We start from the raw sequence: 23,617 nt of genomic DNA, 5'->3' as shown, positions 1-23,617 counted from the left end.
CCCCTGGGATAGAATCATCCAGGCCTGAGAGGTGAAGCCATTTCTTTAATTTTATATCGGAATCCAGGACACAACAAGAAAAACACCCAAAACTACATGGAGACAGAAGACAAGACACAAGTCCTCCCCACCTCTCCCCGGGCCCCAGCGTGGGGGCGACGTGGGGTGGGACAGCTGGGGACGACCTTGAGCCTCAGTCCAGCCCTGAAGGCTCCAGGCCTGGGGGGAGGGTAATGGGGAGGCAGGGCCCAGCCCCCAAGTCAATAAATGGCTGAGGGGAGGCCCCTCAAAGGCCTCCACCCCCTCAGCAACACCCCTGCGCAGGGGCAGGGAGCACAGCAGCAAGGGGGTCTGGGCCACAGACATTCATGATTGAGAAGCAGCTGGAGTGGAGGAAGGAGACACGATTATCTGGGCAGAATATCAGTTGTGGGGAGGGGGTGGGAGGTGGGGCCTGGGAGGGCCCCATGGGCCAAACCCTGAGGTCACAGGAGGGGGCCCAAAGCGGGGCTAGTGAGTGAGGTCCTGAGTGAGTGGGTCAGCGGCTGGGCCCCTTTCTCCCGCTGCTTACAGCCCCTTCAATACTGCTGCCGTGGGGGGGCCCCACCTCCGGGGAAACGGGTAAGAAAGCAGCCCACCCCCGGAGGCAGCCAGCCAGGTGGCGGAAGCCTGGAAAGAGGGCCTCCCTTGGCCTGCCTGCCCCAGAGGCCTGTGGGAAAAGGATGGGTCCAGGAGGGTGAGAGGGGCTCGACCGGCTCAGATCCAAGATGGTGCCTCGGGAGCGGAGTCCTCCATGGGCCGGGGGACTGCGCCGGGGGCCAGCCACTCTTGTTAGACAGGAGGCAGCAGCTTCTCAAGAAACTCCTTCACAGCTGCCATCTCCTGGGGGTGAGGGGGCGCTGTGAGAGGCTCCTGGCTGGAGGGAGGGGAAGGGAGGAGGTGGGAGTGGGTGGTAACCCCTCACCACTGACCTGAGGACAGGAGCTGTGCATGACACCTGGGTAAGTCTTGAACTGGACCCTGGCGGGTGTGACAACAGACCGGAGCTTCTCAGCTGTCAGGGCCCCAAACCGTACCGGAACCATGGGGTCCAGCTCCCCATGGCACTGAAGGATGGCCAGGTCCTTGGCACTGCCGTTGGCTGCCTGTGGGCAAAGCCAGTGCTTCAGCACAATCCCCCTGCCACAAGGAGATGGAGGGCAGGAGCAGGGTTGTGGAGACACCCACCTGGGGGAAAGCCCGATGCAGAGGCAGCCAACAGCTCAATGCCACAATGCCAGCCAGAGGGTGGGGGCAGGTGAGGGCTGTGTAGAGGGACAGGGCCCCACCCTGGAGGAGAGAAAGAATGAGGGTCACGAGGGCACAGCTCAGATCCCATCCGCCAGCCCCCTCTCTCTCTCCTGCTCACCTGTGAAAAGCCTCCCAGGACGATCCGATTGGCAGGGATTCCATTCTTTATCTCGTGCTCAATCAAGGCCTTGACTGTGGGGAGGGGGCATGACTGGGTGGGGGAAAGCTGCTGGAGGGGCCCAGCGAAGGAAACCAGACAGAGGTACTGCCCAGCACTTTCCTGGGGGCAGAGGGGAAGAGGGAGGATGCCCAGGAGGGGCTGGGGCCTTACTGTTCTCTGCTGCCTTCTTGATGCCAGCCTCGTCCTCTGGGGCATCTGGACTCAGCCCCATCAGGTCAAACCTGTGGGAGCAGAGGCGTTTGCAGCTACTGGAAGACCTGGGCTGGCCCTGGGCCACTCCCTCCACTCCTTTTCCTCCTCCCCTAACTCACCAGGAGGGCATCACCATCTTCATGTTGAGTGTCACGGGGATCCGAGGCCTGAGGAGGGACAGCAAGAAGGGCCATCGTGCTCAGGAGAGATGAGGAAGCCGCTGCAGAGAGCCCGGGAGGGGGCAGGGCAGCCCTGGGGAACCCTCCCAACAGGCCCGGCCTCTGTTTAAGGTGTTGCCAGGCAACCTGCCACGTGGGGCTGGAGGCTGTGGTTGGGGCATCAGCAGTGGTGCTGGAGAGGCAGAGCCCAGTGCTCCGTGGGATGGGGTTCCAGTTCAGTCGGTGAGTACTTGGGGAAGGGGCACAAGAGGTCTGGTCTAGGCGTCTCAGGTATAGGAGGCCTTGGGCTGGGGGCTGGACCCCATTCCTGAGGGCTCCACAGAAATGAAGGCTGAGAATGGCACTTCTCACTGCTCTAGGCCCAGGCCCCAGGACGCGGCCGGCGGGAGAGAACAGGCCTGGGGGCCACGGGACCACCCCCCATCCTTAGCCGCTCCCTTTCTGGGGTGACACTCACGCATGGGGACAGATGTACTTGACATGAGGAAGCCGGATGGTGGAGAGGGCGTCAGCCCAGCTGTGCCTGTAGGAGGGAAGGGAGAAGAGGCGCCTCTGTGGAGAGGGAGAAAGGGAGGGTGCCGGCCTCTCCAGGCCTGCCCACCGGGCCCTTCCCTACCCCCAACCCAGCAACACCCCCTTGCCAGCTCTCTCACCCTGTGTCTCCAAGTCCATGTAAAAAAATAACCTGGAAGGGGATCAGAGATGGGAGAGAGGGCAGTCAGCATCCTGCTACCACTCCATCCTCCAAATTTTAGCCACCCCCCTCTGACCCCCAGGGGCCTGGGGGGTAACTGGGGGAGCAGCCAGACAGGTGAGGAACTCCAGGCCTCCTGGCCTCAGGCTCCTCCCCTCTCATCACTGCCATCTCCATTTCCCCACACTCCCTCCAGCCAGTTCCCCAGGTGGCCTGGGGGCCACGTGGGTAGGAGAGGACCCTTACCGCAGCCGTTTCCCGCTCAACTCCAGACACAGTGGCAGCATCGGTGAGCAGGGGCACAGACATGGTGTTACCACACATACACTGCAGGGCTCCACCGCTGGGGCCTGTGCAAATTTGGGGGAGTGGTCAAGAACAAGACCAGGCGGGGAGAGAATCCCGGCACAGGAGCAGAGCCTCAAACCCAGGGCCCATCCAGGCCATCAGCCCCCAATGGCACCCCGGGTGTTATCCTGGGCACAAAGACAAGACAAGCAAGAAGGGCCAGAGGGGGCAGGAGGTTTGCCTTCATCCCAGGGCTGAAAAGCAAAGGCAGCCACCCTAGAGATTCTGCTTCTGGCCCACCCCACAGCCTGAGCTTGCTGGAGATGGGCAGAGACAGGGCTTGGGGGCCACGGCGGGGGGTGGGGGGGGGGAAGCCAGGGCATCCCTGCTGCCTTCTCCCCACCTGTCAGCGGGTAAGGCCTCCTCTCCCTTCTCTCCAATCATCCCCCTCCTTCCCAACTTCAAGCCCTACTGGGAAATGAAGGGGAGAAAAACGCCAGGGAAATATGCTTTCAGCCCCTACCCGCAACCCCTCAGACATTTCCTCCAACTTCCTTCCCATCCGGCCCCCATCAGCCTTCACAGCAGTTTCTGGCTCAACCGTTCTCAGAACCCCTGGGGAATGCCCATGTCCCTAGAAGGCACATGAACTCTGGTCCAACACCCACCCCCTAAATGGTGCCCCATGACCCCCTGAATGAGGCTACCTGCTGCTGCTGCCCAATGACTCCAAAGAGGTCCCCCCAGCTCAACCAAGCTCTGGTACTCTCAAACACACAAAAGAATGTCAAGCTGGCTGACTTCTCCCCATCCTCAGCATCCTCCAAACTCCCCGAGAGGCTTCTGCTACTTCCCCCTAAGTGCCTGCCTTTCCTACCGGGCGCCCTCCCCTCCCATCCCACCAACTGGCTTCCACCTTCCTTCTCAGTCCCCGAGTGCCCCTATTCTCTGACCCCGGGGCCCCTCTGTCCACACAGAAGTGCACCCTTCGCTCTGAGCTGAGATTTCCTTCCTTACCCACTGGGCGACTTTCACCTCTCACTCCAGGTCCCTCCTCTCCGAGTGGTGCCTTCCCGCCCCCGACCTGGGGTCTTCCTCCCCACAGTAAAAACTACAACCCTGATCCAGGGTCTCTGACTCCCCACAATGGGAACTTCTGTTCTGACCAAGAGTCTTCCTCCCTATAGTGACATTTTTTCTATCCTGACCCCGGACCCGCTTCTGCCCACAAAGGGGCGTTCTACCTTTGACCCCGGAGAGCCCCCGCCCATAATGGGATCTTCCACTTCCGACCCTGAAATCCTCTCATTGTACCCGGACCCCACCTTCTTCCTCCTCTCTACCCTCCGAGTCCCCAAGACTGGCCAGCGTCTCTTCGCACCGCACTCCCCACCCCCATCCCTCACAACTGCGGTTGCCCCTCCCCACTCGCCAAGACCCTCGCGGTGGGCCGATGCCCCCCAGTGCCCTCCCTCCGCCTGCTGGCCCCGGACCAGAGTACCTCCACTCCCTGGGGGTTTAGAGACCTCTCCGGCGATTCTCCTCTTTCTCCCGCACAGACACACACTCTTCCCCCTCGGCCGCCCCCGCCGGAACTTCCGTTCGAGTCCCGGGAACCCAGCCATCCCGCTGCCGGAAGTAGCCTGGCCAGCAGTACGGAACCCGGAAGTGGGTGTCGGAGTTTCTTCATATAGGAGCTGCCATGTTGGGTCCGATGGGGCCACTCCCCGTAATTAAGCCACGGAGTCACCTGCAGAATCTGGGCAGTGCATCTGTGACTCCCACTTGCTTCCACCACCCATGCACCTCCTGGAGGAAACCTATCCTGAAGGAGAGGCGTTCCTCACACTAACATAGTCTCCCCCCTTCCCATCCCCACGGGCCACACGTCATTACGGTCATGGGTATCCACCACTGGCTTTCATGCCCTATTCCAGGATCATGGGTAGAGTTATACACTCACCTGACAAGATCCTTAGAGACTGTCTAGTCTTCCACTCTCATTTTAAAGATGAGGAAGCTGAGGTTCAAAGAAGGGAAGTAAACAGCAATCTCAGGTTTACACTGTAATGCTGCCTCTGCACCTGTTTCCTGAGCTATAAAGCGGTGATAATAACCACCTTTCCTCCTTCACACTTTCGCTGTTAGGCTCAAATAAGGTTGTGTGGAAGTGCTTTATACAGTATAAAATCAGTGTGAGGATGTAATGACTCTAAAAAGGACCCTGGGGGAAAAAAAGAGCACTGGCATCAGCAGTGTCTATGAAAACTGGACAGGAATCAAAAGTGTTGTCTTAGCTCTGCCCTACACAAACAATGCCACGCAGACAGTGCACAAGATAACCACCGTCAGTGAGCTCCAGTTAACAAAAAGGGTTTCACTTGGTCACCGAGGAGTCACTCGGTGCTTGCTGCACTGGTAAAATGGAACCGGGCTCAGGGTCCACATAAAGGCTGAAAGGGGAGGCAAAGTGAGCTGAAGGCTCTTGTCTCTGAAAGAGCCCGTGGGCATCTACAAACAGGAAATGAGTCATGCTCATCAGTCAGCAGTTTAGGACTCATTCACCCAGCATAACCTACACTAGTTTTTCTTTCAACTGAAAGAAAACAGTAAACTTGGAAGTTCAACAAAGCTCTTTTCCCCAGGTTAAGAGGCGTTTGGTCTTAAGTACTCAGCAGGTCAGAGACAGCCTAAAAAAGGCCTGAACAGGAAGAATTTGTGTCCACAGGACCATAGCAGGCCCAGCACCCAGGATTGGATGTCAGAAGAAATAGGATAAGTGCGTGAAGACCACACAGCTGCCCCCACTCCCAGAATGCCTGCTGGGTCAGCTTGTGGAGGAACTGACAATTCCTCCTGCATCCCAATCACCTGAGACATGGGTGGCACTTTGAGCAATTCTTCAGAGTAAAAATCAAATTCAGAGGCCCAGTCCCAGAGGCTATCTGTGATTAGTGCTTTAATCAGTGGAACTAATGAAAGGCTAGTTTGCTAACATTTCTAACTTTATTCTCCCCCTACCCCAAATTAAAACATAGCCCTTCTTTTATCTCCAAATGACCCAACTGAAACAAAGAGGCTGTGGTGGAGGAGTGAGGACCCCTAATGCATCAAGAGTTGTATTTGCAGAGTTCCCGTCATGGCGCAGCGGAAACGAATCTGACTAGGAACCATGAAGTTGCAGGTTCAATCCCTGGCCTCGCTCTGTGGGATCTGGCATTGCTATGGCTGTGGTGCAGGCCAGCAGGTGTAGCTTCAATTCAACCTCTAGCCTGGGAACCTACATAAGCCCCAGACATGGCCCTAAAAAGCAAAAAAAAATAAAATAAAATTCATTTGCATCCTAGTTGGTTTCAGGCAGCATCTCAGAAATTGTGAGGTTGACATGGCTTGGTGGTGGCAGGCTTCCTCAGAATAGGCTAGAGAAACAGGCTAACAACAGGGTGGACCAATCCTGCAGAGGAATTCCCTCACTGATCCCCATTATCAAATGTATCTATTTCCTGCAAGGGAGAAAATACTGACCATTTCAAATCCTCTACTTTTAGATACTTATATTCTCTCCAATTGCTATACTGAATTTTCAAACTTAAATCCAGTGTCTTGGGTTTGTTTACCTTTAGAACATACGTGCTGCTCACTTATTTCCTCACCACCATTTTTTCTGATGAGTTCCAGAATCTGCTCTCCCTTATTTTTGTAAATGTCACCCCACAAGTTACTTCCTTGCATGAAAAATGGAATGCAAGGTTTTTAACCTCACCTTCCTCTTTACAAAATGTAGGTAGGTGGGTGTAGGAGTGTTTCTAGCCTACTATATAGAATTCAGCCTGACCTTTCCTAGAGAAACTGATCCAGTCTTGATACAATTGTGGCACGTATGATCTACCTAGTATAAAACAACAACAAATTTCAAAGTTCCATACAGCTCCCAGTAAAGTTTTCATAAGTACTACCAAGAACTCAAAAGGATATACAAACATTAAGTCTGGCAAGGATTTATTAGGAAGCTTATTAATCACAGTGAATAAAAAGCCATGAACAGGAGAACTGAGATTTCCAAATTCTGCCACTGGGCTTACAATACTAGTGAGAAGCTAATAAACATTAAGGATGTCCCAAGGAGAATCTTACCTAAGTCCCAATCTCACCCGGACCAGCATACCCACAAACACAGAAATGATGCCCTTGCTCGCCTCAGATTGCTTACCTGGGCAGTAGGAAAAAAGACCTTCTCCTCAAGCTATTAAGCATCATCAGGTGATTCCTGCTCTTCTAGCTATAACCATGGGACACTATTGAATGACAGACAACTCCAAGCTGGGCAACTTGACAAGAATGTTGAAAGATGACAGGGAGAAGGAGCAAGCAGGGACAAGTATTTCTAGTTGGAAACCCTCCTGATGGTTAATACAAACACAATGCTGAGGCTTCAGAAAGTTTATGCAGCCCAGGAATAGTCTTCACTTTAAGAAAAAAAAAGTCACACAAAAATCCTGCCACAAAGCAACAAGATACTTGGAATCCCATGGCCACATTAACTGGAAAGGCAGGCATTATCCATGACTACCAGACGCTGACCAGCCCAAGACCCAATTTCTGCAGGCCCCTAGAGAACCACGATTGTCCCTCAGCGCCCACACAAGCCTTTCCGGGGGTGTGGTATCTTCCATAGGCCAGGTTTCTGCAGCAAGCTCCAAACACAAAGCTTGGCAGAGGCTGTAGCTGCCAACTCTCTCTGGAGCCCCATCTCTCTTTGTCCTCCCCAACAGGATGTCACGTATCTTCACTGACACAACGCCACTGTAGGAGCCTTGGCCAGCCCTTAGGAAATAAAGTGTGTCTGTGGGGTAACCTGATGGACCCTGTGGTCAGCTGGGTTGGCCGATGCTTCATAATTGCAGATGGTCACTTCATGTCGGCGAAGCTGTAAGAAAATTGAGAGGCTGGGTCAGCTGGCCATTTCCCAGACCACACAATGGAGTAGTCATTATTCAGGTTCATTTCTGCAAGTCATTGTCTAATCTCCTCCCTGTTCTGATACTTTTCATCCTGATAAGATCTGGATAAGACCACATCAACGGTTCACCCCGTAACCTAGAAGATTCATTCCTCCATTCTAATGGAGGCACCGTGAGAAAAGGACCTTGTCTATCTTGTCTGTCATCTTTTCTCTGGTGCCTGGAACAAGAAATGTTATCAACAATGTTCAATGAAGGAAAGAATTTTAAGGTGAAAAAACCGAATTGATATAATTGTATTATTTCAACTCCTTTAAAATTCCTATGGCCTGTTAAATGAGACAGTTTACAGTGATGAAACCAAGAAAAATTAAGAGGGACTAGGAGCAGTCAATGTCTCACCTGCCTTGTCCTTTCCTTTAAGCTCCCACTTCCACAGCATGCAGATACACACACACATATATGCACACATACTGGAGGGAGTCAATAATATTTCCAACCCCATCTTACCTCAGTCCATTCTCCTCTCAGGCCAATATAAAAGACCTTTGTGGTATCGGCTCCAAAGTTTTTTGAAATATGAATTGAAAGGTGATAGACATTTGAAAAACGAGAAATTCTAGAGGATAAAAGGAGTAGGGAGAGAAGACAACAATTAGAGTTCAATGAGAAGCTCACCACGATGTCAAAAATGACAGTTCGGACTCCACCTTTTGGTAAAACCCAGGCAAATGTCAGAGAACAATCTTGGGGTCTTACATCTCATTTTTCACCTTTAGACAAGCAATTAATACATTTACTGAACATCTGCCAGACCCTGCCCAAGATAACAGGAACAGAAAAATGAATCAACATTACCCCTGCCCTCAAGGAACAGGAAGGAGAAATGCCGTGTGACCACGCAGGGATGTGAAAACAAGCTCAGTAGGGAATGGAGAACTAGTGAAGAGATAAGGTGGTCACGTGTAACTCAGCCTGCTGTAAGCCCACTTTGCAGAGAGGAATTCTGAAAACATCTTTCCTAAGACCATCCCAGGAGCTCATTCAGATCTGCCAAATTTTTCTGGCCAGGCCCACGGCATGTGGAAGTTCCTGGGCCAGGGATTGAATCAGTACAACAGCAGTGACAAGGCTGGGTCCTTAACTCCAAAGCCACCAAGGAACTCCCAGATCTGCCAATTGCTTACAGGTTAACAAGTCTGTGGCTTGCACTAAACTTCTGCCAAAATTTGACCAAGCCTAGGATCATGCCTCCTCCACTGTTTTAACTTGTTTCTGACACTGAGAGAGCACATGAGACGAGCCCAAAACAATTTGTAAGCCCAGCAAGCACTAATGCACAGATGCTCATTGCAAATGAGGGAACGCCTGCTATTCTCGAACTCAGAGAGTGGAAGAGAGGCCCAGTGCTTACTTTGTAGCATACTCTAATTCTCCTGTAAGATCCCGGTTCAGACTAAAGGTCTGATCTGGCTCCCTATCTGTATCATCAAAGGACATCTGTGGAATGTTCTTGTACCTGAGAAAGGAAAGAGAAGAAAAATCAAGAAACATGCATTATCATATCTTGCAGTTTGTCAAAATTTCCTAGACTCAACTGCTTTCAGTTCTATCAAAAGGAGATCAAATTTTGGAAATGGCATTTTACTGGCATTTATACACAGATATCTTTAATCTAGCAAGAAAAGAGCTGAGAACTGCAACATAATCCAATGGCATCTTTGAGTGGGTTAAGATCACATGAGAAGCAATACACAAAGAGGTAGCTCAAATTAGGTCACATGCAGCAAGTGCATGGAGAAAATAAGCAACTCTGCACATTCAGACTAAGCTGAGGATGTTAAACAAACAGCTTACTCATGGGGGAAAAATACTTTGGCAGAAACATATTAAACACAGTTAAGAGATAAGATCAGGTAACCCAACGCTCAAGCATTTTTTTGTGTTCAAAATTACCCTACATACCGAATCATCTTACAATTCTTAAAAAAATACAATTTGGGGATTGCCATTTTGAAAAGAGCACAGAAGACTGCAAATTCACGATGGGCTTTGGAAAGTCAAATAAAAAACTGCTAGTGAAGAAAAAAATTGCAAGACACAGCAGTCTCTTCTATAACACAAATTCTAAAGGACTGAGCCACACACACCCCCAATCTCTACAGTGTTTTATTAACACAACACATGAGAGGGGCCTAGCAAAATTCATGTAATTTAAGAAAGCAAAGGTTTGCTTCAAAGTGTTTCTAAGAATCATGCACAGAATAATAAAAATAGTGAACATTTACAAGCAGCATTATGGGAGGCAGTGTAGCACTGTGGTAAAAAGCAGTGTCTCTGGAGCTAGACTTCCTAGGTTTAAAGCCTGGCTCTGTCACTTGCTAGTTGTGTAATCCTAGGCAAGTGATTTAACCTGTCTCTTAGTTTCTCATCTGTGAAATGGGGATAGCAACAGTGCATATCCCATACAGTTGATGTGGACATTAAATAGAATCAATTCTAAGAGACAGATTTGGTAAAAATTTTGTGACGGAGTATTTCAAACACATGCAAAAGTAGAGAGAGGAGGTCCCGTTGGGGCTCAGCAGAAACGAATCGGACTAGTTTCCATGAGGACGCAAGTTCGATCCCTGGCCTCACTAAGTGGGTTAAGGATCCGGGGCTGCTGTGAACTGAGGTTGCAGATGGGGCGGTCCATTACAGGCTATTGAATACAGTTCCCTATGCTATACAGTAGACCTTTTTATGTTTTTCATATAATAGTTTGTACCTGCTAATCAAGTAAGGATTTAAGAAAAACCTGTGGTACCATCTTATAATTAGCAATTAACAATAATTCTTTAATATCATCTAACATCCCAGTCTTCAAATTTCACTGATTTAAATCTCAATTTAATTTTTCTGAATGTGCTGATGATATGTCATAGTTGAAGAGGCATTCTTTAGCAATGTACATAAAATGGTGCATTTTACAATCAATGACATCTTAGATTCGGTACAGTGTAGTACATGAAAATGCTTAGAACTGAGGGCTATGTAAGTATTTGCACCTGCTTTTCCCAAACTGGGTATTTACTCTGTTCCAGACTTATCCTCAGCTTTTTACATGTTATACCTCATTTCTGTCCATAATCTTAAGAGATTCAGACTATAATTAACATTTTACATATGAAAAAATTGAGATATAGAGAAGTAATGCCCAAAGTCATGTGGCTAACAAGGGGTAGCCAGAATTGAACTCAAGCAGTTTATTCTGGAGCCCATTCTTAATCATAATGCAACATGGATGTTTAGTCCTCTCCAGCTAATCCAATCCATCTCCCAAGTAAATGGATCTCAAAAAGCTTCACCTCAAACATGTTTTGTTTCCTTAAAATGATTAAATGTGTGGATTTGCCTTCAAAATCATATTTCTAACATTAAAAAATGGTATCCATTTCTTAAATTTTTCATTTAAATTGATTAATTTTTCAAAAGAACTTTTTTTTTCTTTTTGCTATTTAGGGTCACGCCCACAGTATATGGAAGTTCCCAGGCTAGGGGTTGAATCAGAGCTATAGCTGCTGGCCTACGCCAGAGCCACAACAACGTGGGATCCAAGAAGCATTGCGACCTACAGCAGCTCACAGCAGCCCAGGATCCTAAACCCAGTGAACGAGGCCAGGCACATCCTCATGGATACTAGTCAGATTCGTTACCACTGAGACACAACGGGAACGCCTCAAAAGAACTTTTTATGTAAAGTCCTTCTGATATTTGTTTCTCCAGCACTCAGGAACTGGTCCCCCCACTGCCACCCTGCCTTTTTTTTTTTTGCTGCACCTGAGGCATGTGGAAGTTCCAGGGCCAGGGATCCAACCCACACCACAGCAATGACAATGCCAGATACTTAACTGCTACTTCTTTATTTTTTTGGCTGCGCCCAGGGAACATGGAAGCTCCCAGACCAGGGACTGAATCCAAGCCACAGTTGAAACCTATGTCACAGCTGTGGTAACACCAGATCCTTAACCCATGGCACCCAGCCTGGGATGGAACCCACACCTCCATAGTGACCCAAGCCACTGGAGTCAGATCCTTAACCCACTGCACCGCAACAGGCACTCTTCCTCCCTCTTAGAAAGGATCCACTGGAAGTTGTTAAAGAGGAAGTATGAGCTCTGGGGTCAACAGGTTCAGTTTTATAAGAGGCAGAGAGAACTGCTAACTAAAGCCATGCAAACTCAGATGGGGTGATTCCAGCTCAACAAAACACACAGAAAGATTATAAGTGTCTGAAAAAGCAAAGGAAAAATTTGAAGCTAACCCCAAGAGTAGACTCCATAAAGGTCATTTGAGATCTGCAGATGTGTTATTAAGAAAACTGCATAGTCATCAATAGTTGGCATTTATAGGATGCTCTCTGAATGAATGATGCCATAGCAAGGCTTTGAAGAGAGACAAGCTGTTGGCCCTAAAGATGCTTAATCTAAAAATGTCATTAATTCAGGAAAAGATAAGCATAATCTGTACAAACAGAAGACATTTTTTAGGGGGGGGGATATTTAACCCAGTATAGAAGAAAAAATCATTATTCTGGAATAAAGTGCTACCAGAGGAAAGAGAAAAAGAGACAGGAGCTTCTTGAGGGCCTAAACCCTTGCCACTTACAGTCTCATCTCAGAGGGGTGTGAGTCATCATCTTCTCCCATTATAATGATGCCTTTGAGCTTGACATTGCCTGTGAATCTGCCAGAAGGCAAAAAAGAGAGTTGTCAACCTGGGTTGGAATCTCTGCTGAGCTGTGTGATCCTGTGCAAGACCCTTCCCCTTTCTGGCCTTTAGTTCATGCACGTGTCAGACTTGTACTAGATAATTTCTAAGATCCTACCTGCCTCTGGCATTCTGTGGTTCTAAGAAATTTACCTTGACTTCTCAGTTATCGTTTAACAAATAACATCTTTTCTCAGTCTGCACCAAGAAAGCAATGATGCTTTTCTCCTCACACCCACCGCGGTAATTTGCCCCATTTCTAGAAACAGATGTGTGCTCCTGACACCACCAATGAATGAATCCTGAGTATAGCCTATTCAGCCTGAGGCAAACACCAAGGAGATACTTACGGAATATTAAACAGAAGCTCTTCATCTGCATCACTTTCAACAAACTGGAGGGAATGGGGAGGGGGTAGGAGAAAGCAACAAATATTTGCTGAGAGCCTACAATTTTAGGCATGTTCCACCCTGTTTTACAGCTGAAGTGCAATGCAAATAGTCAACCTCCCTCGGTTATCCAGCACTTATTAACATTCAGGGCCGATGAGCCCCCTGCAATTGTGTGCAAAGATCTACGATCCACAGCTTTCGAATGGCTCTGTGACCCCGCAATGGTGAACGCTCGAGATAGATATCGCGCTTTATCTCCCCAGGCCGGTCTTTGGTCTTCATCTGGTGATAAGTGATCAGGCTGCAATTGGACTAGTGGTCAAGCGGTAAGGAAGACGCCCTGATGGCCATCCTCCCCCACGACCTCCCGAAGCCCTGGAACTGAATGTTGGCTGTGTAAAGCAAAGTGCCCCTTTCTGTCTCTGGGACTCAGTTCCCTTAACCTGCAAAATGGGGAGACTCGCCTCTGTCGCCTCTCAAAGGGCTGGCAGGAGACGGGCATGGGAAAGCGCTTGCCAATCGGGCTGTGGTTATTTTTAACTTTGGGAACAAGGTTGACAGCAGACGGGCGGCCTGAGGCCCCGCGCGGGTCCCCGCCTCGCCCGCCCGCCCAGGCTCGGGAAGGCCCACCTTGGAGCGGTCGGTCCGCTCCTCCCAGGGCTTGAAGACGCCGCGACCGCTGCCTTCGCGGCTCTCGTTGAGGCACTGCAGCCGCTCCAGGTCGATGCGCAGGTACAGGCCGTAGGCCAGGCCGCGCTGCTCGGGTGGCTCCTCCCGTTCGGCGGCACAGCGGCAGCCGCTCCCGCCGTGGCTGTGGCCGTGCGACATGGCGACGCCGCCGCCGCCCGCGCGTCCCTTCGGCCCTGCCGCAGCGGCCACCCGCGCTCCGCTCTTTTCGCTCCGGCCGCCAAGCGCGCAGCGGCCGCCGCGTCGTAAAAGGCGCCCCTGTACGGCGCATGCGCATGAGGAGAACAGGGCGGGGCTCGGAGGGGGGTTACTTTTGACCCAGCGGTTTCAGGAGCCAGGGAGCTGATTAACGTCGACTCTTTCAGCCTTGGGGACGGATGTTGCTGCCTTCCCAGGTTTTTTGCCAGATGTGGCAACTAAAGGGCAGAGAGATTAAACGGTGTTCCGAGAAAATGTTGGGGCTGGGTTTCGAATCCCCCTCCCCTTTAGACTAAAGTCTGTTCCCTCTTTGTTTACCACCACCGTTTTTGGGGGAGCTGGTGGCGCAGTGATAAGGCCCTGAGGAGCAGGGAGCACATTATCACGGCCTCACTTGTGCGCGCTTAGGCCTTAGAGCTCACAAACCCACTGTCATAGCCACTATCTTCACAGTGGGCTTAGCGGTCGACATCAAGGGCTTTAAGGACAGCCAAATCTGGAGGCAAGTCCTGGGTCTGTTACTGACTGTGTGACGCCCCAGTAACTCATGTTCCCCTGAGACTTCGTCCTCCTCTGTAAAGTGGGGCTGGTAATATCTTTTTCATAGGATCGCAATGAGTATTAAATGAAATAATGCACTTCAAGAATTCAGCACAATAGGGAGCTCCCGTCATGGCTCGGCGGTAATGAACCGCACTAGTATCCGTGAGGACTTCGGTTAGATCCCTGGCCTCACTCAGTGGGTTAAGGATCCGGTGTTGTGATCTGTGGTGTAGGTCGCAGACGCGCCTTGGATCTGGCGTTGCTGTGGCTGTGGCCTAGACTGAGAGCTGCAAGTGGGATTCAACCCCTAGCCTGGGAACTTCCACATACTGCAGGTGCAGCCCTAAAAAGACAAAAATTAGGAGTTCCCGTCGTGGCACAGTGGTTAACGAATCCGACTAGGAACCATGAGGTTGTGGGTTCGATCCCTGGCCTTGCTCAGTGGGTTAACGATCCGGCGTTGCCGTGAGCTGTGGTGTAGGTTGCAGACGCGGCTCGGATCCCGCGTTGCTGTGGCTCTGGCGTAGGCCGGCGGCTACAGCTCCGATTGGACCCCTAGCCTGGGAACTCCGTATACCATGAGAGCAGCCCAATAAATGGCAAAAAATATATAAATAAATAAATAAGTAAATAAATAAATTTTTTAAAAAAGAATTCAGCACATTAGCTGATACATGGTAAGAAGTCAGTAATTGTGATACATCTTGATTCAAATTCAAGCACTTCCACTTACTCGCTGTGAGGCCTTGGGCAAGTGATTTAGCTTCCCTGAGAGTAAACTGAGTTTACTCCCTGTAAATAAAATAATTGGACTAGATGAATTTTAAGTCCCCTCCCTATGTGATATTTCAGAGCAGTTTTTTGTTTTTTTGTCTTTTTGCCTTTTTAGGGCCGTACCCGAAGCATATGGAGGTTCCCAGGCTAGGGGGTCCAATCGGAGCTGTAGCTGCCAGCCTATGCCAGAGGGTCAGCAACGCAGGATCCCAGCCGCATCTGCGACCTACAGCACAGCTCAGGGCAATGCTGGATCCTTAACCCTCTGAGCGGGGCCAGGGATCAAACCTGCAACCTCATGGTTCCTAGTGGGATCCGTTAACCACTGAGCCACGACGGGAACTCCCCAAGCAGTTTTTTGAAACAGCTGGCTGTGACCCATTCATCATCTCTTTTTTTTTCCTATTAATAAGTCAAAGTTCATTTAGAGGATTGTCACCAGCACTAAAAAACTGAGTAAAAAGTTCAGAATGTATCACATATTAAGTCTCAATTTTTGGAACTTTTGTTTCAGCTTTGGGTTTGTGTATTCAGGTGCAATTTAAGATTTTTTTTTTCTTGTTTTGTCTTGTAGGTTGAGGGCAGAAGAATGGAAAGCCCCCAAAAAAGGAAAGCCAAAGATTTTGTCCTTACTCCTTGGTGGAGACGGGCAAAGACAGGCTGGAGAGAGAGTTATGGGATACTCTGGATGTCCCCTGCCCTTCCCTTCTGGCTCTGGAGTCTCCAGACCAGGCTAGAACTGTAAATCAAAATATCCCTCTGTTCCATTCAGAATTTTTTTTTTTTTTGTCTTTTTGCCTTTTCTAGGGCCGCTCCCATGGCATATGGAGGTTCCCAGGCTAGGGGTCGAATAGGAGCTATACTCGCTGGCCTACACTAGAGCCACAGCAACGCTGGATCCCAGCCGCGTCTGCGACCTACACCACAGCTCACGGCAACGCCGGATCCTTAACCCACTGAGCAAGGCCATGGATCGAACCCACAACCTCATGGTTCCTAGTCAGGTTTGTTAACCACTGAGCCACAACAGGAACTCCCCATTCAGAAATATTTTGATGTCCTAGTGCAGTTCCTTGTGGAGTAGGCAAGTTTGGTTCTGATTCAAATAGCTCACTGCCATGACATACTCCTGCTTTCACCTCACAGTTTCAGGCAAGGGGCCTGGCTGGAGGTACATGCATGGTAAATATGTATTGAATTGAATGGTACACTCAGCAGTCTTGCTCTGGAAAGACCATGTCCCACTGCAAGACTAATCCAGGCCACACCCAAGCCCTTCTACTCACTTTTGGCTTCTTTCTTGTCATTTGCATCATGGGCCTCTTCACTGTTTTAGTAAGTACAGAGTGCCAGACATAGTGCTAAGCACATTCTGTAAGTTCATGTGGTTCATCTCAAGTACTGGTCACATGATCTTTAAAAGATAGGGAGTGTTATCCCATGTGATCTCCCATCTGAAAATGAGGAAAAGTGAGGCTGCAAGAGGTGAGTTAACTTGCCCAAGACCAGATAAGATAAGGAAGTAACTAGGCTTTGAGCACAGCCTGTGGTTTCCTGAAACAAAAAGGTATGCATGAAATAAATGTGTTGTATCAAGTAGTTTATACTGTGTAACAAATCACCCCCAAAATGTTAAAGCTTTAAGCAGTGTTTGTTATTTCTCATGGTTCTGTAGAGCACCTGGGCAGTTCTATTCTGGGCAAGTTGGCTGGGCTGATCAGTTTGGAATGGCCTCATTCACAGGTCTAGTTGATATGGCTGGGCAGCCATGGTAATAGCCTGGAGTCTCCAGCAGGCTACCTGAGCTCAGACACATTGTTGCAGTTGCTGAGTTCCAGGAGCACCCAAGGGAGGACCACTTGTTAACCCTGGCTTTTGTAATGTTTGTTACTGTCCCATCAGCCAAAACAAGTTTCCTAGGCCAAATCCAGATTCAAGGGTGGAGAGATGGACTTCACCTTTTAATTGGAAGAATGACAAAAATAATGTGGCTCCCCTCTCCCCTGCCCCCAATATACCTGTATTAGTTGTCTTTTGTTGTGTAACAAATTATTCCCAAAGGTAATGGCTTAAAACAATTAACATTTATTTCACAGAAGTTCCCATCGTGGCTCAGTGGAAACAAATCTGACTAGTATCCATGAGGACATAGGTTTGACCCCTGGCCTTGCTCACTGGGTTAAGGATCTGGGGTTGCCATGAGCTGTGGTATAGGTGGCAGATGTGGCTCAGATCTGGTGTTGCTGTGGCTGTGGCATAGGCCGGTGGCTACACCTCTGATTGGACCCCTAGCCTAGGAACTTCCATATGCTACAAGTTTGGCCCTAAAAAGACAAAAACAAACAAAAAACATTTATCTCACAATTTCTGCAAGCCAGGAATTTGGGAATGACTTTGCTGGGAGTTTCTGTCTTGGCTCTCGGGTCTTCTGAAGGCTTGACTGGGGCTGAAGGATCCTCTTCCAAGACAGTGCACTTGCATGGCTGGCAGGTTGGTGCGGGCTGTTGGCACGAGGCCTCAGTTCCTCACCATATGGCCCTCTCCAGAGGGCTGCTTGAGTATCCTCAGGACGTGGTGACTTTCACCAGTACAAGTGATCCAAGAGAGTGCAAAGTAGAAACTATGATATCTTATATGACCCAGCCTTAGAAATCACAAATTGTGGCGTTCCCATAGTGGCGCAGTGGAAATGAATCCGACCAGGAGCCACAAGGTTTCAGGTTTGATCCTTGGCTCGCTCAGTGGGTTAAGGATCCAGCATTGCCAGGAGCTGTGGTGTAGGCTGCAGACACGGCTCGGATCCCATGTTGCTGTGGCTCTGGCGTAGGCCGGCAGCTATAGCTCCAATTAGACCCCTAGCCTGGGAACCTCCATATGCTGTGGGTGCAGCCCTAAAATGACAAAAAGACAACAACAAAAAAAATCACAAACTGTCAAGTCTGCAAGATTCCGTGATCCCGTCGGTTAGCCATTCTCAGTATGAGAGGGAACAACATAAATGTGTGAATACTGCGGGTAGAACTCCTTAGAGGTCCCCTTAGAAGTGGCTGCCACAGTACCGCACATGTTAAGTGACCCCTGAAAATGAAAACATCTTTTAAGGAGTTCCCGTCATGGCACAGTGGCAAAATGAGAGTATTTAATAATAATAGTTAACAATCATATGGCACTAATAATGTGCTAATAATGGCACTAATAATGCCCGTTGTCCCAAGGGCTTTACTTATTATTATTATTTTGTCTTTTCTAGGGCCGCACCCACGGCATATGGAGGTTCCCAGGCTAGGGGTCGGATCAGAGCTGTAGCCTCTGGCCTATGCCAGAGCCACAGCAACGTGGGATCCAAGCCACATCTGTGACCTACACCACAGCTCACAGCAACGCCAGATCCTTAACCCACTGAGTGATGCCAGGGATTGAAACCCTCAAACTCATGGTTCCTAGTCGGATTCGTTAACCACTGAGCCACAACAGGAACTCCTTATATTATTTTTTAGTCTTCATAATTAGAGGTGTCCTATTATTATCTTTATTCTTATAGATGAGAAAACTGGGGCCCAGAGAGGCTAAGTAACTTGCTCAAGGACACACAGCTGGTTAGTGGTGGAACTAGGATTTGAATCCAGGCAGTGGACCTCCAGAGGCTGTGCTCTTAACCAGTTTGAATCTCCTCCAAATATTAATTAGCATTTATTAAGTACTTACTCTGGTGCCGAGCTGAGGCCCCAGAGCTCAGGCTCTTAACCACATGCTGCACATACCAGCCACGTTACCTTGGACAAATCATTTTCCTTAGAGCTTCAGTTATAACAATAATCCTTTACTAAATGCCCATTCCCTGTTGTATACATCACCTAATTCATCATCAACATCCTGGCTGCCATATCTTGAGCTCTTTTTATGTGCCAGGCACTATTGTAAGCACTTTTTTGTGTGTGTGTGTCTTTTTTTTTTGTCTTTTCTAGGGCTGCACCTGCAGCATATGGAGGTTCCCAGACTAGGGGTCGAATCGAAGCTGTAGCTGCCAAGCCTACACCAGAGCCACAGCAACTTGGGATCCAAGCCTTGTCTGTGACCCACACCATAGCTCACGGCAACGCCAGATGCTTAACCCACTGAGCAAGGCCAGGGATCAAACCCAAGAAACTTCATGGTTCCTAGTCAGGTTTGTTAACCACTGAGCCATGACAGGAACTCCTATTGTAAGCACTTTACATATTTAAACTTATTAAATCATTATATGATAGCTCTGCAAGGTTGGTGTATTTTCCTCATTCTTGGAGGAAGACATTGAGTCACAGAGAGGTTAAGTGACCTGCTGAATCTCGGAAGTGTGGGATTCAAAGCTGGGTGGGCTTGTGGATTCCCGAGTCCAGGCTACTGTGACTGCCTTTGGAGGTAGCCAGTATTTCCAGTTCTCTGCCTGAGGGTGCACAGATGGATTATACTTCCATAGCCCCTTGAATTTAGGGGCAGCCAATGAAAGATGATGGGAACGATGGGTATCATCTCTGGACATAGCTTAGGGCCCGGTGCAGGACTCTTTACTTGCCTTGAAAACCTGAGACGGCCTCCCTCAGCCTGGGTCCCTGAGGGAGGGTGACATAAAGCAGAGCTCAGTGGACCTATAGTGCAAGTAAGAAACAAACCTCACTGTTTTGAGCCACTGAGATTTGAGAGTTGTTACTGCACCATAACCAAGTCCACAGTTCTTCAACCCTGGCGCTATTGACATTTTGGGCCAGATGATTCTTTGCTGTGGGGACTGTCCTTTGCATTGTGGAATGTTTAAAATTTTTTGCTGCTTGTCTTATTGGGGGCTAAATCACTTCCGGTTGAGAACTCCTTCCCTATTCTATCCTAATAGTTTGATTATCCTGCCAGTCCTATATGAACCCCATTTAGACCTGGTTTCTTTAATATACTGTTAGAATCTGCTAATATTTAGGATAGACATATAACTATTCATAGTAAGATTGGTCTGTAATTTTTCTGGTGCAAACTTTATTCAGTTTCCATATCAGTGTTTTACTAGATACAATAGTACTTTTCTTTGCTTTGGAATAAAGTGGCATTGATACTATGATCTTTAAGGTTGAAAGAATTCTATAAAGGAGTTCCCATCACGGCTCAGCAGGTTAAGAATCTGACTAGTATCCTTGAAGACTCGGGTTCAATCCCTGGCCTCGCACAGTGGGTTAAGAATCCATCACTGCCATGAGCTGTGGTGTAGGTTGCAGATGCGACTTGGATCCCACATTGCTGTCGCTTTGGTGTAAGCCGGCAGGAGCTACAACTTCGATTTGACCCCTAGCCTGGGAACCTCCATGTGCTGAGGGTATAGCCCTAAAAAAGACAAAAGAGAAAAAGAAAAAAGAACAAGCTAAAGAATGGTGGAGCCAGGATTTGAACCTGAATCTGAGTCATTCCAAAGCTCATACATTGTTTTCCCAGTCTACTACGCATTCCCAAACCAGGTTGCTCATCAAACTCACTGGGGGAGGCCTATAAAAAAAAAAAAAAAAGGTACATATTTCCAGGTCCTATCTCTAATCTATTCAGATTTCTGCAGAGGGTGCTCAGAAATCTGTATTTTATTTTATTATTTACTATTTTTTTAGGGCCGTACCCACAACATATGGAAGTTCCCAGGGTAGGGGTCAAATCGGAGCTGCAGCTGCTAGCCTACATCAGTCACAGCAATGCCAGATCTGAGTTGCATCCATGACCTATACTGCAGCTTATGGCAATGCTGGATCCTTAACCCACTGAGCAAGGCCAGGGGTCAAATCTGCATCCTCATGGCTGCTACTTGCGTTTGTTACCACTGAGCCACAACAGGAACTCCCAGTTCTCAAACTTTAATGTGTACCTTATAAGAATTACTGGAGTGGAGTTCCTGTCGTGGCGCAGTGGTTAACGAATCCGACCAGGAACCATGAAGTTGTGGGTTCCATCCCTGGCCTTGCTCAGTGGGTTAAGGATCTGGCGTTGCCGTGAGTTGTGGTATAGGTTGCAGACATGGCTTGGATCCCTCATTGCTGAGGCTCTGGCGTAGGCCGGTGGCTGCAGCTCTGATCCGACCCTTAGCCTGGGAACCTCCATATGCTGTGGGTGCAGCCCTAAAAAGCAAAAAACAAACAAACAAACAAACAAAAAGAATTACTGGAGTTGTTTGTTTGTTTTATGCATGCTCTAGGGGCCCAATCCCAGAGATTCTATGCTTGCAAAACACAGGTATAGCTATGTAAAATTTTGATGGCTTGAACTTTCCTTGGAAGTTTCCAGCAAGGGTTGAGACAGTAGGCATCACTGAAGGAGAAGTCTGGGGGGCTGTGAGGACAAAGTGCCTATTTCACCATTTAGGCTAATGCCCAGGGAGATGCTCAAGTGGAGGTGGAGCCCTAGCGGAGAAATCCTGTGAAGGGGGCATCTGTCAAGGTGATAAGTCAGGTAGAGGATTCCTCTGGGCATCAGTTAAGTGCAGCAGAGAGAAGAAATCATTCCTACAAGTCATCAAGGCCTTGGTCTGGGCATCTTAATGCATTGGAGGCCAGCTGGGTTCCAGAAGCCTAACATCGGGTACACGTCTGTGTGTGAGACGGCAGATACCACTGAGAATATGTGCTTAGCATCAGACCAGTGCACAGCACTGCTGGTCACCATTGTGTGATCTTGGGCAAGTTCTTAATTTCCCTGTGCTTCAGATTCCTTATTTTTTAAATGGGAACCTTGATGACCTACCTTGTAGGATTGTTGTGATAACTGAGATGTGTGTATATTATGACAGTGGTTCTGGCACATGGTAGGATATGTAACCAGTGAGGTTAGTTACTTTGACCTGAGCACCAGACTTGTGTATTACTCTGTATCCTGGGGTCTAATACACAGGTTGTGGCTCAGGAAATGTTCAATTAATAAGGGACCAAGGGCTAACTTACAGATTCTGGGTGACATCAGCCAACAGATACCACGTGCCATAATTAACTTCAATGCCTAATAAGGTCCAACAGTGAGAATTTGATCCAGTAAAGACTTGAGAAAAATTAAGTCCAGACCGCACACCAAGAATGCCCTCTTTAGGAGAGAAGGGATAATAAAACTGTGTTGCCATGAGATGTTGGGAGTTTGATGTAAGAAACTTCATTTTGATGTATACAGGGGCTGAAATCAAGCCCTTGGCTCCGCCAGCAACACTGAAACTCCTCCAACGCCGCCAGAGCCAACACAGCAGGTTCCTACTGAGCCCTTGCTGCGTGCTCACTATGCTCTCATTAGCCATTGTAAGACTGAGGAGTCCTGCCTGGGTCCTCCACGCCTCTCAAAAGTGACCGTAAGGTGGAGTGGCACACACTTTGCAGTCAGAGAATCTGGGTTTCAACTCCTTTGCTTTGCCACTTATTAGCTATGCGGCTTTGGCTGTTACTTCAGCCCTTTGAGCCTCGGCTTCCAACTGTAAAATGGGGTAACTGCTCAGCACCAGGGTTCCAGGTGAAAGAGGGGACAGTGCCCAGTTCCCACTAGGTGCTCATTTTCATCTGAGTCTCCCTGCTCTGCTCACAGGGTTCTCTCCCTGCGAACCCCACTTTCCCAGTCCTGCTGTGCTACAGTGGAGACAGAAACCCAGGATCCTTTGTGGTGCAGCCTAAGGCCTGAGACCACTGCCTCACAGCCCAGGAAACACACCTGTGGCCGACATCCAGTCTCTGACACAGTAAGGGAGAAAGGAAGAAGGACAACATATGTTTTTTTCTTTTTTTATTTAGACATGGAATTTTCCTTCCTTTTCATATAACTTATCTAATTAAAATATTCATCTTGGTAGTTACCACAAAAAAGTAACATAGAAAATTGTATTTACATTTTGGGACCAAAATACAAATGAAGAGCAAGATAATGTCTTGCTTCTTTCCCTCCCACTTCCCAGAAAGAAAGAGAAAGCCCCAAAGAAAAATGCTCATTACACCAAGGATCACAAAGGGTTAATTTGTAATTTGGTGATTTGTATGTAGTGTAGCACAGAAAAAAAAATTGCACAAGTTTTTACACATGAGACCTAAGGTTCCACATCATCCTGTGTCTGCTCTTTAGCCATTTCAGTAACCCAGGAGAGGAGGTTGTTTAGAAACTCGGTTTTTCTTCTTCCTCACTCTTCTCACCAAGTCTCAGCCCTGATGCAGGCACCCTTGGGGGGGGCGGGGGGAAGCTCTGGCTCTATGCAAACAGGGGTGATCCAAAATCTTCATGTTCTAAAGATGGGGAGTAATGTTGGGATGTGCTTTTTCTTCTCTCCCTAGCTAAAGACTCCTAATAGAGGAAATTAAATCTTATGCAACGGAATCAAATATGAAAAACTAGTTTCAATGGCGAAGACTTGAGCACAAAGGGAAGAGACAAAATCAAGGTGGTGGACACCTAGAGGAAGCTATTCTGGGCAACAGATGTCTGGCACCAGGCCCAGTTGCTCATTTGGTTTTCGGTACAAG

The 23,617-nt window shown here is 48.6% G+C and overlaps 2 protein-coding genes across 4 annotated transcripts; both read right to left on the bottom strand.

Annotated features, from left to right (window-relative positions):
* Positions 1 to 25: 25 nt before the first annotated feature.
* On the bottom strand, positions 26 to 4,466 carry LYPLA2 (lysophospholipase 2). Of its 2 annotated transcripts, XM_047792489.1 has the most exons (11): positions 4,326 to 4,436; positions 3,228 to 3,295; positions 2,783 to 2,886; positions 2,496 to 2,527; positions 2,300 to 2,365; positions 1,783 to 1,830; positions 1,622 to 1,692; positions 1,409 to 1,482; positions 1,228 to 1,329; positions 972 to 1,145; positions 26 to 882 (listed from the first exon to the last, which is right to left on the bottom strand). In XM_047792489.1, the coding sequence occupies exons 3-11, from the start codon at positions 2,858 to 2,860 to the stop codon at positions 832 to 834; spliced, it is 696 nt and encodes a 231-aa protein (XP_047648445.1). In that variant the 5' UTR covers positions 2,861 to 2,886; positions 3,228 to 3,295; positions 4,326 to 4,436; the 3' UTR covers positions 26 to 831. The 2 variants fall into 2 exon arrangements, with proteins under 2 accessions (XP_047648445.1, XP_047648444.1); XM_047792488.1 differs by lacking the exon at positions 3,228 to 3,295 and having other exon boundaries at positions 4,326 to 4,466.
* Positions 4,467 to 6,806: 2,340 nt separating this feature from the next.
* On the bottom strand, positions 6,807 to 13,917 carry PITHD1 (PITH domain containing 1). Of its 2 annotated transcripts, XM_047792477.1 has the most exons (6): positions 13,560 to 13,859; positions 12,888 to 12,931; positions 12,436 to 12,513; positions 9,200 to 9,304; positions 8,296 to 8,404; positions 6,807 to 7,751 (listed from the first exon to the last, which is right to left on the bottom strand). In XM_047792477.1, the coding sequence occupies exons 1-6, from the start codon at positions 13,755 to 13,757 to the stop codon at positions 7,650 to 7,652; spliced, it is 636 nt and encodes a 211-aa protein (XP_047648433.1). In that variant the 5' UTR covers positions 13,758 to 13,859; the 3' UTR covers positions 6,807 to 7,649. The 2 variants fall into 2 exon arrangements, with proteins under 2 accessions (XP_047648433.1, XP_047648432.1); XM_047792476.1 differs by lacking the exon at positions 12,888 to 12,931 and having other exon boundaries at positions 12,436 to 12,505; positions 13,560 to 13,917.
* Between the last annotated feature and the right edge of the window lie 9,700 nt (positions 13,918 to 23,617).

Source organism: Phacochoerus africanus, chromosome 8 (assembly GCF_016906955.1).
Source record: "Phacochoerus africanus isolate WHEZ1 chromosome 8, ROS_Pafr_v1, whole genome shotgun sequence".
NCBI lineage: Eukaryota > Metazoa > Chordata > Mammalia > Artiodactyla > Suidae > Phacochoerus > Phacochoerus africanus.
The sequence above is the reverse complement of the archived record's forward strand: the minus strand, read 5'-3'. Positions and strand labels throughout refer to the sequence as shown.

Bases quoted from the DNA above. Each gene is read 5' to 3' on its own strand.
- LYPLA2 (XM_047792488.1), bottom strand. From the start codon at position 4,449: ATGGCTGGGTTCCCGGGACTCGAACGGAAGTTCCGGCGGGGGCGGCCG. The intron at 2,528-2,782 runs GTAAGGGTCCTC...ATCCCCTTCCAG, and splicing joins TTGAGCGGGAAACGGCTGCG to GTTATTTTTTTACATGGACT. The intron at 1,693-1,782 runs GTGAGTTAGGGG...CTGCTCCCACAG, and splicing joins AAGATGGTGATGCCCTCCTG to GTTTGACCTGATGGGGCTGA.
- PITHD1 (XM_047792476.1), bottom strand. From the start codon at position 13,893: ATGCGCATGCGCCGTACAGGGGCGCCTTTTACGACGCGGCGGCCGCTG. The intron at 12,506-13,559 runs GTGGGCCTTCCC...GCAGATTCACAG, and splicing joins AGCGGACCGACCGCTCCAAG to GCAATGTCAAGCTCAAAGGC. The intron at 9,305-12,435 runs GTAAGTGGCAAG...TTCCTTTCTCAG, and splicing joins CACCCCTCTGAGATGAGACT to GTACAAGAACATTCCACAGA.